The sequence below is a fragment of the Pomacea canaliculata genome, linkage group LG11 (assembly GCF_003073045.1).
Source record: "Pomacea canaliculata isolate SZHN2017 linkage group LG11, ASM307304v1, whole genome shotgun sequence".
Classification (NCBI taxonomy): domain Eukaryota; kingdom Metazoa; phylum Mollusca; class Gastropoda; order Architaenioglossa; family Ampullariidae; genus Pomacea; species Pomacea canaliculata.
In genome coordinates this window covers 8,758,110-8,775,652 of record NC_037600.1, presented here as the reverse complement: position 1 = coordinate 8,775,652, position 17,543 = coordinate 8,758,110, and the positions used below count along the sequence as shown (strand labels likewise).

General features: G+C 38.9%; 1 protein-coding gene across 4 annotated transcripts in view; it reads right to left on the bottom strand.

The window, feature by feature from the left end:
- The window catches only part of LOC112574986 (protein crumbs-like), a 73,488-nt gene that overhangs the window by 13,033 nt on the left and 42,912 nt on the right, over window positions 1–17,543 (bottom strand). For 2 of the 4 annotated variants that reach the window (XR_003101544.1, XM_025256457.1), the window contains exons 12-22: window positions 16,720–16,872; window positions 15,843–15,980; window positions 14,906–15,028; window positions 14,096–14,288; window positions 13,436–13,498; window positions 12,198–12,312; window positions 10,827–11,034; window positions 9,211–10,257; window positions 7,987–8,689; window positions 7,473–7,585; window positions 5,647–6,439 (exon numbers count right to left, since the gene is read on the bottom strand). Coding sequence is in view for 3 of the 4 variants with exons in the window: in XM_025256457.1 (XP_025112242.1) it covers window positions 5,647–6,439; window positions 7,473–7,585; window positions 7,987–8,689; window positions 9,211–10,257; window positions 10,827–11,034; window positions 12,198–12,312; window positions 13,436–13,498; window positions 14,096–14,288; window positions 14,906–15,028; window positions 15,843–15,980; window positions 16,720–16,872 (3,649 nt within the window). In the remaining variant the exon portion in view is untranslated. The remainder of the gene's footprint in view (window positions 1–5,646; window positions 6,440–7,472; window positions 7,586–7,986; window positions 8,690–9,210; window positions 10,258–10,826; window positions 11,035–12,197; window positions 12,313–13,435; window positions 13,499–14,095; window positions 14,289–14,905; window positions 15,029–15,842; window positions 15,981–16,719; window positions 16,873–17,543) is intronic. The other 2 variants (XM_025256458.1, XM_025256459.1) reach the window with 2 other exon arrangements.

Sequence of the window (17,543 nt, the reverse complement as noted above, 5' to 3'; positions counted from 1 at the left end):
CCCGACTACAACTAACTTGGACAATAACATTCTTCGGTCGCAGCTCTCCCATCTTCCCATCAGCTTACACACACACGCAGAACGCACAACCGCTGCCATCGGCTACCCCCCTCCCCCTTTTTTAAAACCACTCTGCCACGCTCATCGTGTACAGAAAAAGTCTTTTAACAGTAAATGTCGATGCACCTGGAAGCAAACTCAAACATTTTGCCGACCTTCCGCGTGTTCTAGTCTTTTCACGTAGCAGTATATATAACTAGATTTATACTCTAATACATGTATAATAACTTTGTTCACGTCTCACATTAGTTGTGGACTTGAGCGCGTAAATCATGTCTCTCCTAGTTCCCGATGCCAGGGTTTTCTAGGTACGGTGATGTCGAGAGCAAAGGCGAATGAGTTTGTCAGACTTGAGTGGGGAGGGTGGAGGGGATAACATATCTGGTATTAGCTCGGCCAGTTATTTGAAAAGAAAAACCACCATGGCAGCCTTGAAAAAAAAAAAACACCTTCAAAAACAAAAAACACAAAAAACAACAACAACAACAACAACAAACAAAAACAAACAAAACAAAGCAAAACTAAAGCTAATCGGTGACCTAACACTGTACCCAAGCTTGCAATCATCTGGCCAGAAACGTCCGTCGGGCGGACTGACCAAAAATTAAAGACACAGTACTGCTGGAAAGCTATCAGAAAATAGGACAAGCAGCAGTGATCGATGTAATCGTCGTCAGGATGTCCTAGATAGTTCGTCATACTTGGCGATCTTATCGACCGACTCAATCTTCGAGCCTCAAGATCGATCACTATGAACATACGATACATACTGGTGCTTTAAAAAAAATCGTTTCATTATAAATAAACGTAACTCTAGTCAAACCCTGCTCAATATTGAGCCTTTTCTGCATTCTTTAAGTTGCTAGAAAAACTCTTGCCTTTATCGATGCATACTGCTCCTCCTTCTATCAGCCACATATAATCTTTCTGCTTTTACTGCCTTGTTCTGAATTAATGTAAGGTTTTTATTTCTACTAATTAGTCCGAGGCTAGATGTAAAAAAACCCAACAACAACAACAACAACAACAACAACAAACTCTTGCCTATTCTGTTACTCTTGTAAATACAGATTTGTTCATTGTTCTAGATACTAGGTATCGGTATTCTGCTATTTTGAAGTTGCTGAGGCATTTCCAGTTTGGGAAAGAGAAACCACAACACTGATATATTCAGTAACTGATTTTAACACTCTCGAAAGAAAAATCTACAAAAATCCTAGCTTTTTTTCCCCGATGTGTGCAGCCCCACATTTAGTTTCTAGTTTTAGTTTCTATAACCGCAAACATGTAATTTGCTTGACCTGCTACCTTTTAGTTAACTCAAACTGCCGAACTTTACGATCAGCATTTCGATTCCAAACTCGAGGCATGGCTTTACAATAGCAGTACCCAGACTGAGACGAAATTCAATTGGCTTCCTTTTATCGCATGAGTGGAAAGAGTGGTTGTGTATAGGTGACAGTCGAGTGTTCTATGATTCACCATTTCGTGGTACAACGCACCCACACGTATGAACAGCTAACAGCTGTGTCCTAAGGCAGAGATGATATATGGTGCATTTAGCTCTTGTGCAGAGCAGCAGCCTTGGCAGTTATCCCAAGCGTTATCAAAACGACTGGGGTCAGGAGCGGTTTTACAGATAACAATTCTTTCGATCCTGCTCGTCTCTCAAAGGTAACAAAGGAATTTCAAGGGACGATCATTTTGTGTTAGCCGAGAAGCCAAGTCTCAAAACAAGAATGTCATGTGTGATGTCATCTGGTGACGCACGCTGACGTATGACGCAGTAATCTGATAACTGTCATATGTGGTGTCAATATACTGACTGGTGGAATAATATTTGGCACACATTCGTCGGGGAAAGATTCCTTTAGGTTTATTCAAATAAACTGTGATATGATAACGCGATCTACAGTGTTCATAAAAAGGAGCATCTTGCTTAACCGTTCGTACTGCCGTTTCCATGCATAAACGTCTGTCCCAAAAGAACCAGTTAATCCTCTAAATTTAATGGGAGCATTTATGTATGAGGAACCTGGCCTTTATTTATAATCGTCGTCGTCAGTAAACACGATCTGGGCTAACACGGGTTCTGGATTCGAACACTGCTGTCGTCTGCTGCTCTGCTATTTATAGCAATATATTTTCGATGGCGACGGGGGCTGCTGAGCGCTTTAAAATAAAAAGCTAGCTCGTAAGGCGTCACCGCGACATCATTAACTCTGAAGGAAGCTGTACCTTAGCCTGTTTGTGTCGTTCTCTCTCCCTCTATCCCTCCTATTTATCTCTCTAACTCTCTTACAAACCACACCAAACTTTTTTCCGCCATAAGCCCACCCACGATATACTACCAGCTTTCCTTAAATAATTAGCACATTACAATTCTACTACCGATTGCATGTACACACGCGCACACGCATAAGCAATATTTCTTTTCCACTGCCACTCCCCTTGCTGTTGTCATTCACTACTAAAACGCCAAAATACCTTACGTTTCACAGGTGTGACATGTAACTTGTTGTTGTCTGAGCTATTAGACGGGCGGTGAACCTACAACTGGCTGATAGTCTGGTTTCAAACAAGGACACAGCGACTCACGTATCATTTCTGGCTATACACTCAGGTCTACAATCCTACAAACAGCACTAACGTAACGTGTTGATCATTTTCAAACGTCATTCATCATACAACACACACTGAGAGTGAAATCCAGGTGGTGGAGTCGATTTTTACCAGGTATTCCTTTACCGAAGGGCACACCTGCCAACACAGAAGTTCCCAAACGAGCAGACGACACTCCAGGTATGTTCGGACTCGAAGCACAAACCACACTTGACAAAACCTCTCGATCACCTTCTCGTTTGGCGGCAACACCACAAACCACCCACCACTTTACACTGTGGGAATTGCAACTGATACATCAACTCCTGGAATCACCTGTAGTTTGTGTCATCTGCCACCTCGAACTATACTGCCACTGTCCAGGTGAGGAAAAAAAAAAATCAGCAGACAGGAAAAGCCGCGTTGACACAGGTTAACACAAGTGGGCCAGACGACACACTAGACCAGTCGCTGCCGAGCGACACTAGCGACCCGGACTTAGCTCCCCTTGACGAGAAAAGGAGAGGGACGATTTCCATTCCCCCACCTCCAAACCTATCCACCTACCCTAGTACAGGTGCGTGCGTGCGTGTCGCTAGCCTCAAAAGTTGCCCTCGGGAACACTTGAACGTTGAAATAGGTATACATTTATCACAGGGCAGACGTAGGCAGAAATTGTGTACCGTGCCGGGTTTACGGCCGCGGGTGGTTGGGCCAGGATGGAGGAGGCGGGTGGCAAAAAGTTGCTCAGCTTTGTTGTTGTTATCGTCAGATGGGATCAACACTTGTCAACAAATGACTGTATGCTTGCCATGGAATGTCAATGTGTTAACAAGTGACAACGGAAACCCCCTCAAGAGAAAGGTGCTTGGATTCCATGCAGTCCCTCTCGCCTGCTTCAACTGCGCGCTGTCCCTCACGACAAACTATGATATGGGACGGTACAGGTCAGTCTTAGGAGAAAGGAGAGGAGGCCCTTGTAGGGGAAACATGTAAAACGTTGTAGTATGCTTTAAAAAAAAAATGACTCACTGCAAATCGTTTAGACAGATCAATGATGTCCATACCTCCAGGTAAAAATAACTGATTACCTACATAAGCACTACCTGACCTAAAAACAAGGAAATGGAATTTGTTTTTAAAGCACTGCAAAATATTTTGAAAAAAAGAATGTGTGTGTGTGTGTGAGAGAGAAAAACAGACACAACATTAAATAACTGTTCACTCACTACTCCCAAGATGCAGAGCGGTTTTTTTTGTTTGTTCTTGAACTGTCACGCTCACACAAGCAGCAGCAAACACGCCTCAAATAGCCTGACCTTGACACTGCAAGTCAACACGGTCCCAAATCATCCAAACCCCTTCCATTACACCCACAAGGTTTTCCCAAATCAATCCAGCCCTTTATCCACCTTGGAGGCGGATTCAGCATCATCACCCTGCACTGCCATCTCACCTGTTTCTTCACTGCTGCTATCTGCCTGACTGCTGACATTTCAAGTCTCTTAAATTGGCACTTTTGTAATTATTCCTTTTGTTTCCTTCCTGAGAGGTCAGGGAATTTCTAAATTGTTTAATCCACCACTAAATATTTAACAAAATTAAGACATGCTACTTATTCATAAAGTCCACTTATCAAAACGTATATGAATCAGTGTGTGTGAAAGTGTGTGTGTAATGCAATAAATGTGTTGTTAAAATGCCATTATCTGGCCTGAAAACCTTTTTGCTTGTATATATTCAAATGTGATATAATCCTTGTCTTCCTGTTCATTACTTGTTCGAATTTATTATAAATAAATCACAGAGCTACCTGTTGCACAGAAGGGGGATACATTGTGAAAAAGTGTTACTGCCATTACTTCCAGGGAACCATCTTTCCAAATTTATATTTATAAATGTGACACAATCATTGTTGCTCCAATACTCATTGAAGTTAACTGTTATTATAAACATATTATACCATATGTAGCAACCGTCTGTGCATGTGTGCGAGTGTTTTGTTTCATGTATGCACATGTATGTTACTTTGCTCCTTGATTAAAAAGAAATGCAAATCTCAGGAAACAGCAGGCAACAAAGTAAAAGTAAATTTCAATGTGTTAAAATTGCTACAAAAGATACATTCCTGCTAGAAACCAACACATATTGGTAACACACTTCAAAAGGCCATGTTCAGGCCACCTAATGGTGAACCGGCTAATTTGTCCATCCATTCTTTCCTTGGGTGTCTAAAAGGTGCATTTTCCATTCTCTCCTTTAAACAGGGACTCTCCTGTCACCCTGCGACCTTTTCCTCTTGAGGAAACATTTGTGATTAGCCTTGAAAGGGACTGCTGTTTACATGGCCTTAATGCAGGGAACAAGAGCTAACTGTGCAGGAATGTGCAAAGACTAGCCCTAAGCAAAAGAAAAAAACTAATGTGAACAAGCTAGCCTTTCAACTGACCATTTTAAGTGTGGGCCATTTCGTCTATATTTCTTAGATACCAACTGCTCCGATATTGTAGTTATGGTTGAGGAAGTAACCAAGATGCAGATCAAACTTTCTAAGCATTTTCTCTGCTTATGGACCATTTGTACCATTAGAGGTTCCCCACTCCCCCAATGAAATCCACAGGTGATAACATAAAATTGCATCTTCCCACCCACATATCTATAAAACTGCATTCGCTTATACACACACGTGCATGCACACACACATATCCCCTCATGCAAATTTGCAAGCAAAAAAAAAATAAATGAGTTGTTGATACGTTGCCCACCACTATCCCTCTACAGCTATGCTGAAACATTAACCCTAAATCATACAATCTCCTATTACTGTATTAGTGACACATGGGCAGGGTTTAGGAAAAAGTTGCCAGGATCACACACTGGTTAAAAAAAGGAGGGTTTTATTGTGCTTAACATATAAATACAATGTATATTTATGTGCATGTATATGTATTGGCATGTTAAAAAAAAAAAAAAGTCAACACTCACTTTGATCCTTGAAATCCTGGACGACATTTGCAAGTGAAAGTATTGACACCATCCACACACTGCCCTCCATTCTGGCATGGGTTTGAAAAACAGTCATTCACATTAGCTTGACAGTACTGACCAGTGTAACCAACTGGGCATTGGCACTGATAACCTCTGCTCGACTCATAACACTGTGCACTGTTGTAGCAAATGTTTTTCGCACAAGGGGTTGGAACAAGGCACCCTTGTTGAATGCTGCTTGTAGACATTGCTATGAAGTGTTGGACTGCATCATTGTTGACCATTTGAGATCTAGTTACAAAGGGCAGAAGAAGTCCACCAACTCTGACCTCTTCCAGGCAGCCTTTGAATGCCTGTTCCTTCATGTCAGCAACTCCGCCAACAGTCACGATGCCATCTTCCACTAAAGAAGCAAAGTTCACAACAGCCCCTTCTAAAGTACGCTTTTCACTTTCTACCAAGATACTTCCATTTCTGCTCAACATCAAAACCAGACTGTTATTGGTGACGTCCAATTTAACATCTGACCAAAGGCCATCATTGACTTCAAAGTGTGGTGTTAAGTGAACAACTTCAGACCACCCACTTTTCAAAAGGTAGTTGATTTGCAAGCTTCCATCCCAAAGACGGACTTTTATGAAAAAGTTGTTATTTCTAGCTTCAAATATGACGCCATAAATTGCTTGTGTGCGAAGACGAAAAGACAGCTCCTGGAAAGGGAGATAGCCTGTCAAATTCTTCTGGAACTGCACCACACTGTTAATTCCATTGAACGATCCAGTGCTAATACCTGAAATCAAATTTTATCAAAATTATAATTTTATCTAAAATGAAAATCATATTAAAAGACATTAGGATAGTGTTGCAATCTAGGCTTAAGCAGCACTGTGGCTCAGGCGTGAGTTGAAGGGGTGAAGAGAGCCCAAAAAGCTGTCTGCAGATTACCTTTTCCTGATGCAGTTATGTTTGAAATTTGAAAGCAATAATTATATTGTTTTAATTGTAATTTTTACTGTCCTTCAACCTTTAACAGCAAACAAAGCCAATGAAAAGTTTATTCCCTTTGCAGTTTCATAAAATTTGCACATATAGCTTATTGCAACATTACCATGAAGCACGAAAGTGAAAAAAAGATTACTCTGCATTTGTAAATGAAAAATATTTGCTAGCTGACATTAAAAACAATTCAGTCTCAAAAGACTGTATCATAACTGCATCATGATAGAATAAAGATCATAGCTATCACCAACTACAATTAGAAGATGTATAACTTACCAGAGTTTATTAGCATCATTATTTATTGTTATCACCACCACATACTGATCCATCACCACCTCATCATCATTACTATGCATATCAGAAACAAAAGCTTATTATCATAAATTTTGGATTGCAAGCTGCGACTTTTCCCCCTATTTTAAACCCTGCAGCTTCAACAGCAATGAGGCTTGTTTTAGGATTTTTTCCAATTCCAGGAACATCACACTCTTGTCTATTTTTAGCTTCTCTCTTGATGAGCTCCATGTTAAAGTGTTAATTGTTTGTGTTTTGATCACAAAGCCACATACAACTGAAGCATTCATATCATTTGCTCAAGCACACAACCTCATTATACCAAAAATGAGATGAAATGCCTACAATGCAGCTTTCAAGTTGAAGGCGATCAATCTGGCCATTTGAAAAAGGCAATCAAGCTGTTGCAGCTTATAAACTACTCTGGTTTAATTGTGAATAAAGTAGAGATTTTTTTAAAAATGTAGTGGATGCGGCTTATATACAGGTGCACTTAACAGACCAAAAGTTACATATGCAGGTGTACTTACATTCAAAGCCAATCTGTAGACTTTTGCATGTAGCCCAGCTGGGACAACTGTTGTTTTTGCAAAAATCAAGCTGGCTGCAGTTTTTTCCCAGATAACCAGCAGGACAATCACAGCTGCAAATCAAATGGACCAGTATATAGTTTATCTTACAGCTGCAAATCAAATAGACCAGTGTATAGTTTATCTTAACAACAACAAAAGTAATAGAACTTATGCAGTGCATTTCCTGGTATTGAGGCAAACTAAGATATATTTTGCATGATATATGCATATTTTAATGACCAGAACCACAGATAAGTTATACAATCTTTACCAAAACACCACAACAATATTTTCTTACAAAGAAAGTTTTTAAGCAACAAGGATTTCATAAAGTGAGGAAGATGGAAGATGAAAAATTTGTACTTTCTATGAACTGTGTACAATTACCAAGACAACCATTAGATAAAAATATCATGTCAACGATATCAACTGTGTCAGCATGCATATCATCTTTAAGGCAACCAAGACCAACCTGAAGTCATTGAAGAAGACATCATGGCAAGTCCCTCCATTATCACAGGGCCGACTTATGTTGCAAACATTCTGCGTTGAATAAGTGCCCAAGGTGAGGTTCTGCGAATCTGTCATCTTTAACACCATTGTATCACCTGAAGCATTGCGGTCGTAGAAATCCAGCTTAAAGCCTTGCAGCCGAACGTCCTGTACCACACCATTAAAAGGCTGCAAGCTCAACACTGTTGAGAGCTCTGTATTAGCCTGGCGTCGCTTTCTACGAATTGTTGGGCTGGATGGTGTAACCACTTTACCCAGTAGGATTAATGCTGCAGTCAGGTTACAGGGAGGTGTAGGTATGTTTTGGTAAATAACTACTTGCTGGTTCACTTCTAAGACAAGAGTTGAGGAAGTAAAGTTCAGACGTACAAAGTTTATGGATCCTCCATTAAGAACACCTCCAGATGAGTTAAAGAAATTGCCAAAAGTGCAGAAACGCAACCGTACTGCCAAACGGCCACCATTCATCTCTAAAGTGATGTATGTGAGTGTCCCTTCTTGTTCAAAGTTGCCAAGATACATGATAATACCATCTTCTTCTCGTGTACGCATGAAGAAAGAAATTTCTATGCCACTTTGAAAAGAGCTAGTGACATTAGCAGTGAGAGCAAAACGAACCATGCTTGGGTTGCCATCTTTATAAAAGGTTGCTGATGTGTACTCTGTAAGCAAATATAAAAAAACTTATGCTTAACAACCATACACATTGTAAAGTAAATGTTGTTCCCTAACCTCTTCAGGTCATTAGAGAGCAAAGTGTTAAAGACCTCACTTTTCTCAGGGCCAGCTTTATGTGAGGGTGGTGCCCATCATCTCCTCTCTCTTACTGCCTTACCTTCCCCAACCCTCTATGAAGTCTGGCATCGCCAGATGAGTTAAATGGCGGAAGTTTACATGGGTATCGAACTAGCACGCCTCTGGGTTTGGACGCCAGCACTCTAACCACCTGATTATCCACTTCCCCAACTTTGAAGAGATCTCAAAAAAAAGACTAATTTACAAGACCACTTTAACATGAAAAGTCCAACCTCTCAACCCATGCAAAAATGCTATGTCTGTAAAATACTAACAGAATGACCCTAGTCATATCACATTGATGATGAACAAGCTTAAACTTGCTATAACTGAATTAGAGAAATCTGATATTTTATAGTGGAAAGGGGAAGGATTTGGGGTTACTCACCTTTCTCGCATCGGGTTCCCCAATAGGGCCGATCACATTCGCAGTTAAATGTATCCCAAAAATCAACACAAGTGCCATGGCGAGAACATGTGTAAGGATCGCACTGCTCTATTCGTGGACACCCATGTGTCATGTTCTGGTACTGACCCTGTGGTTGCCCATCAAAGAAGTAAATGTTGTTGATTTTGATGTCTTCCATGCAGCCAACATAAGTTTGTTGTGAAACAGTCCTCACACGTAACGGAGAGTCAAGGTATCCAAAGTAGATTAAAGTTTGGTGGGTGCTGGGCTTCCCCAGTGGGTAGTTAAACTGTGTGAGACATCGCTGTGTTCCACAAACTTTTGAAATCAGCACAACAGATATGTTTTGGCCCAAGCTGAGCAAGACCTGCTGCCATTCTGCATTATTGACCCGGTCCTGAGCCTCCACGCTTTGAATAATCTGAGTGCTGTTGTCCTGATATTTAACTACCAACTGTCCTCCATGAATTTCAAGTGACACAAAATTATCTGTTGAAAAACTGTACAGCACAAGAACAGCTTCTCGTAGTGTTGTCCGGAAGCGCAGTGACAAAGAACTACTGTCCCCTGCATCTGGTGCATACCAAATTTTGCTACCGGTGGCGCTGAATGTCATGGTGGTTGACTGATTGCAGAATGTTCCTGTAAAGCCCGAGTAACACTCACATCTGTAGCCATGCCTATCTGAAGCTTCATCCAACAAAAGAGGTATGCACTGGCCCTGAAGGCATGGATGGATTACATCACAGCCACGCAAATACACGCTGCAGTTTTTCCCTCCATAGTTAGCTGCAGTCATAGTGAACGCTCGACACTGACAGGTGTAATCCGCAATCAAGTCCTTGCATGTGGCTCCATTCTGGCATGGTCGATACTCCAGGCATTCGTTTATCTCGGTCTCGCAGCGGCTTCCACGGTATCCAGAAGCACACAAGCAGGTGAAATTATTGATAAGATCCTGACAAGTACCACCATTCTGGCAAGCTCCAGGCACACAATCATCAATGTTGGTCTCACAGTTTGCTCCTGTCCAACAATAAATTTGAAATAATTTTAGAACACAAAAACTATCTTTCAGCCATCTTGGACTTAAAATAGGCATCAACTAGATGCTATCCAAACTGGAGCATGGAAAAAGAAAAACTCATCTATAGCCATTCCACCCATCTCTGGGGTGAAACAATAATAACAGTCTATATCATTAACAGTCATAACCTACAAAAGTATTGGTCACACACACATCATCATCATTCCTTGCTACTCCTCGAGGAGCATAGGGCCGCAACAAGGTCACACACACATGCACAATAGTAATAGTGTGTCATGAACTCTGTCTTTTCACAGAAAAATACAACCAACAGCCATTTTGAGCACAACGAAGAAAACTCAGCACATACACTACTCTTATTCAGACAAGTCATTTGCCTGTAACTTATTTAGTTACTGTACTGTATTTAAAAAAAAAAAAAAAAAAAAAAAAAATTTTGCCATCTTTCACATTTTTAAGTTAAAATTCAGAATATTACACCTAAACATAATATAAATAAAGAAGTAGCAGCTATATAATTCAGAAGAAAATGGAAGTTATCTCTTGCCTGTGATGCCAGAAATACATTCACACTTGTATCCAGCAGCTGTTGCATATGAGAAGACGGAAAATCCTAGATGATTTTGTGTGTAAAGAGTCTGGTTAGAGTACTCTAGGCATGTTCCATTATACTGACAGGGGTTTGAGGCACATTCAAGGATGTCTCCTTCACATGACAAGCCAGTGTAGCCAGCTAAACAGTCACAAGCATAGCCCTGTAAACATATTAGAAGTTGTTTACATCACATTTTGAAGTATGATTGACCTTAAAAAAATTTAATTTTTTTACTTTAGCAACAATACTCTATTAGCTTTGAAGAAAGTGAATATCATTTATGATCACTGCTCAAAACATTCTTTGAAGATTATATATCATCCAAGACATGATGGTACTTTTGTTTTGGCCAATCCTTCTTTCCAAAAAAGAAAATCATAGCAAAAATTGTGCTATTTAAAACAATTTCATTTCTACTAGTAGACCAAGGTAAAAGGCACTAAGAGCATGCTCATTAGGAGTATGTTCTTTACAAATTTTGCGTTTGTTATTATATTTATTATTAAAATTCAATACTGAGATAGCCAAAATCTAGTGCTGTGTTTACTTTAGTTCCACGATTGCTTCTGTCTGCAGAATGTACCATGTACCAGTATGCCCCATATACACTTTTTTTAAAGTCAACTTATTTTGAAAAATTCTTTAACAGAAAGCCTTAGAGATCAAGCAATGACCCAAGTCAATAGAAGATGGTGAAGCAGCAGAGATGCCTTTTTGACACTTGAACTGTACAAAAGTATAGTCATTTACCAAAGCTAGACCCTAAGAGCTGACTTCCAGAAAAAATGAGACTTTATTTTTCCTCTACAAGCTCCACAGTTTACATTGACTGCCAGTCTTTTCTACCTGATGCTATGACGGTTTCTTTGTCTGTATTTGTCGTCACTACTATGGACATACTTTGTGTTTTATATTTGTTAAGTGCCATGAGCCTGGCTTAGGCTAGGGTGCTATGCTATAAAAGATCAGCGGTTTTCATAATTATTATTTCATGAACTAAACAATAAGACTCATGCACACACCAATGTTGACACCCTATCTGCTACTTGGGTGCCATTCCTTGCTGCAATCAAGAGGAGGATGTTACAACATGACCATGTGGTATGTCACAACAGTCTTGCTAAGAATAGCCAACAAGACATGGCGGAAGGCAGAATGCAAGCTGATTAAAAATATTCAAAAGGGGTACCCTTCTAGATACCTGAAACTTGCTGAACCTTAGGAGCTAGGCCACAGTGGGGAGGCTGTCAGCTGTTTCTCATCATGTATCTGACCCACTTTGATGACCAGGAGTATCAAGGGACTAAATTAAGAGTTGCATACCTTAATTTGATCCAAGCAAGTGCTGTTATGTTGGCAGGTAGCATTCAAGCAGTCATCAATATTGTTTTGACAAAAATCTCCTTGAAAACCAGTATTGAAGCAATCACAGATGAATCTGAAACAATGTAGACAATAGAATGCTTGCTATGCAATAATGTCCATAAAAATTTTCTAAAGCATGGCTGTTTCATTTTGTTACTAGAGACAATAACTAAAAACACTTTTGCTAATGGATATTTACAACAATAAAAAAAAATCTACAAATCTCTACAAAAATTTTCTTTCATTTTTTTTTTAAGGTTCAGTAACTAAAGACTACACAAGCATCAGTACTCATAGAACAACTGCTCAAGACGAAAGATAAAAACTAAGGCAAGAGTCAACATCCATGAAAAGTCTGAGATCAGCACTTTACATCATAACTGCTCAAAATACAAGATGAACAGTGAACATCAATCACATCTCATAGCCTTTCTGGCTTGTATTTTAAGCATTACCTACTTTCATCTTTCTGGTGCTCTTATTTTGATTTTAAGATTCAAAGGTCTGTTACAGTGTTATTATACAGAGTTATAGTCTCTCAGTGAATCATATTTGAGTATTAATCTTTAAATCAGGACTTTTATAAAGGAAGGAATGGGTGTATACATTTGCATGAGATATTTTCCACAAAGCAATGCAATAAATTCATAGAAGAATAAAAATAATAAGCAGAAAAAGAATAGCTGAGCAATAAACAAGATGCCATCAACTGTTGAAGCCACAAACATCACTGAATAAAATAAACAATCTTTCTCAGAGAACTTAGTCTAATGACTGGATTATGTCTAGAGTTCCTGATGCCATCAAGTGTTGAAACCATAGAATATCATCAAACAGAGTAATGACTAGATTTAGTCTAGAATTGCTGATGATGATGAACTTATGGTAGATAATAGTGAACGATAATAGAATGTTGAATAATGCATGACTAAATGACTCAATGGTTCATAAGGGGACCGTAGTGCCATGATGACTGATAAATTTTAGTTTTAGACAAATACAACATACATTACCTCCTCCCCCTTTCCCTACCCACACACACCTATCATGCACAAAAATCCAGATGCATGCAAATAACCTCTGCTTCCTGGAACTACATGGATAAATATTCATCAAACAAGTGCAAACATTATGAACGCTCAAGAAATGGGAAGAAGATAGTGCTGTTCATGCACAAATGAACAAAGCAACAGTACCGATGGCTGGTATCAAGACAGGAAGGCCCCTGACACCAGGTTGTATTACTGTCCTCATCACTACTGAACAAAAGCAGTTGAGACCACAAAGAAAGCAACTAAACACTTAAACCTAATGTAAAAGGATCTGTCCTGATAAATAATAAATAATTAGCATACAGAAATAAGAAGTGGCGGTATAACTGCTTCAGAAAATGTGGAGTTAATAATCATAAAGACCATCAATAATCAAGATAGACAACAACTATCCTGAATGAGTTTAGAGATAAACTCATAACAACCACTTCATTAATTTATTACAGTTGTGAACATTGAACATTGATTCATGCTTGCATGTGCTGATGCTTTACTTGCAGTGTCAACTATGTAGAAACTGAGGTAACTTTGGTATTATGGTGAATATATAACATTAAAAAATAGTGGTTCTACAAAGAGACAAAGGCCTTCAAAGCTTTCAATCATATCCTTCCCTTCATGTTCTCACTAAAAATATAATACCCTATTGGCCAATCTATCATTGATACAACTAATATAACAGATTGCCTTAATAAATATCATAATTAATTCTGTGTAAAAACTTGTGAACGCACATGAATCCATGGAGCATTATTTTAGCAATGCAAATAGTTCACGTGGAGAATGACTAAAAGCTTCACTCACCCATTGACCTGATCTATACATGCACCATGTCCACAAGGGCTACTTGCACACTCATCAATGTTAGTTTCACAGTTTCCACCTGTGATACCTGGAATGCACTGGCACATGTAACCATTGACTCTGTCTATGCAAGTTCCATTATTTTGGCAAGGAGATGACACACACTCGTTTATATCTATTTCGCAGTCAGCACCTGTGGAGGGAAAAGATTAAAATAATATAAATAAATAAAGGTTATGCAAGTCAGTAAACTGTGACATGAAACTTAACCTACAAAGAAACATAATTTTCCTCCCCTTCTTTTTGCACCTAACTCATTCGATACAGGTAATTGACATAATTGAGCTATACCTATGAAGATGTTCACATCTGTAGATGCAAATGGTATAGGAAGAGATAAAAGATCATCTTTTAAAAAAAGCTAAGGAAGCAAAGAATGGATCAGTTTAACTTTACATACAAAGTTGTAACTTGTATATTTAACAGTCAGATAAATGCACTTCTTACTTCAAATAGTACATTTTCCCATGGTGTTGTAGCATTTTACACACAAAGAGATGCAAAAGATAATATTCCGGTAAAACAGCAAGTCAAACAAGTTGAAAGAGAAAAGTTCATGAGATAAAAATTCCTTTGGTACATCTTACAGACTCAAACATACAAAACTGCATATGCATACACAAACATAAGAATGTGCTAAGAAAAAAGATGAAAGTGTGTGTGTGTAAAGGAGTGTGAAGAAGCAAGAAAAAATATATCAATTCTAATAAAATAACTAAATTAAGTTTCCTGCTAATTAACTCTCTTTACCTGTGAAGCCTGCAGCACACAGACAATCATAGCCTCCAGTTCTGCCAATACACGTTCCTCCATTTTCACACTTCTTCTTCCCATCAAATGTACAGTACGATGTCACCAATTCACAGTTGTAGCCTAAAAAGAAAAAAACAACGTAAAAAATAACCGAGTTTGCATGATAATTATTCATGATAATTATTCCTCCCTGAGAGGTCATACCTTTTTTGTGATAAGGCAGGGAGATGAGGGGGATTGTCCTTTTATGTTATCTGAGGTAATAAGAAGGTGAAGTGTTCTTATATTTTGGAACTAGGAGAACAGCGAACATGTTATGGAGGTCATTTTACAAAGAGTGCAAAGAGAGAGGGAATATTATCTGTCAAATCATTGAAAACCCTGCCTAGCTGTTTTGAAGTCCTGCTAACAATGAAGACCACATATCTCCTGTATTATATACTCACTACTATATGAGCCCTCACCCCCATTTAGAAAATGCTTGGAATTTGCTGTCTGGTAAGACTATGGCTTTGGAAGTTTGCTATCTGCTAAAACAAACAATTAGAAGTTTGCTGTCTGCTAAGACAAGACTTGAAACGTTTTCTCGTCTCCTAAGACACACACTAAAAATTGTGTTTTCTACTTAGACTAAGTACTTGGAAGCATGCTCAAAAGTATTCTAGCTGTGGCAGCCCCACTCCACAGTCTTAAAATGTTACAGATAATGACCTTTTAAGAAAATGCAGGTGAAAGAAAAATTGCCTTGTGTTCTTTGATGTTCGATCTTATCAAGAAGAGTTTTGATATGCTGTTTAATATGAGTATAATTCAACTCTTGTGTATTATATAATTATTAGATTGGGGAGTTGTTTATGGACAGGGATGCAGCTAGGCAGTACAAATGCACAAGGGACAGCAAGGCATAAAAAAAAATCTGACACCATAGCTCTACCAGTGATTAATTCGCCTGCTTCAGTCTGTGTAGTGCAGCTGCAGCTGTGTCTTCCTGGCAGATTCGTGCACACGCCACCATTCTTACATATTGGTGGGTCATAATTGCACTCATTGATGTCAGTCTCACAGTTGACACCTGAAACCATCAAGCGCAACATTCATTCTCACTGTCAACAGTAACAGCAGTAATATCTGAGTAACAGGTGATCTGCAGTCTCTCTCCACGTGAAGTACATCTAAATGACAATTTCATGTATGCCTATGTATGTAAAGGAAATGAGGAATATAAAGAAATCAGCCTAAATATGACCAAGTGAACATTAAATTATCCAAACAGAAAAGGAATCTTAAATTCAACTTAAACCAACAACATCCACATTGACAATGGAGGTTATCCCAAACTCTAAATATGTGATTTGCAATGTATTTGACAATATGTGACATTTCAGAACCATGAGATATGCAGACTTCTAGCATCCGAATAATCTGATATGTTGCTCATTCTCTCTGTGTGTTTGGTGTTGACTGCTGGCAGCCTTGTGAATGGTCCACTAGCATGACATAGTACACTGATAGCGGTGCTCATTGATAGAAGGTACAAATCATAGTGTACAATTAACGGATGGGTTTTGGAGGCTGAAATTTACAGGTTGGTTTTATATCGCCTTTTACCAACATCAGAAAAACAAACGCAAAGCATTCAGGGTGGTCTTTAAGCTGCTTGAAAATGATAATTTCTTGGGTACTTTAAAATAGCTCTTATCTATGCAATTTTCATAAATATGACCAAAAGGCCCAGTTTAAAAGCACTGTATTAAGCATCTCTGTCTTCCCTCCTAAGCTAATGTGTGAAAATGACACAAGATAATGAGTACCTGTCCAGCCAGTTTGGTAGTGATCTGGATTTTTAATTCCAGTGGCACAAGTGCAGTTGTAGCCACCAATGGAGTTAGTGCAGTTACCCTTATTTTGGCATGGGTTGCTTTCACATTCATTAATGTCAGTTGAACAATTTAAACCTGTGAATCCTACACATGAAAATCAGTATGAAGAAGATGAGCAATTCCATGATACAAAAAGGCTGGCTGACTACCAAGCAGATAAAGAGGTAGAAAGATGAGGAGACAAACAGATTGCACTTACACTAAAAGAAAACCTTTCTTTATGCTTGGACCTTGCTAAGTCAAACTCAAAAGAACCCCCCACAAAACATTCAACTTACAGAGTTTTCGAGTGGAGGAAAACTGTGTAATAGCATGGGTTAATCAAAGCCAATATTTTTCCAGCTTAATTATTATAACCTTTATATTTTCATTGTAAATGTGTACATGTAGGCTACAGTACATGTATCTATAGTATCCTTACCTTTAGAGAAAAAAGTCTAACTTTGTTTGGCATTGATGTGCCGATGTATCTTGCTCAATGATCTCCTCAATCTCATCAATTGACCAAAACACATTTTCCTCAAGATTTTGCATAAATTCAAAAAATCTGCCCAGTATATCAATTGCCTGCCTCACTTCTTTTTGATTGGGGACAGTTTGAGTATTGACATTGTTGCAGTCTTCTTCCTCCTCCCCACTCTCTTTTTCCTTTTGTTCCTGGTTTGCCACCTCAGCAGTAATGTCAGCATACGTTAGTTCTCCAGAAACACTCACTGCACTGTCAACTTTGAGAAAGTCTTGAAAGGACACTTCCT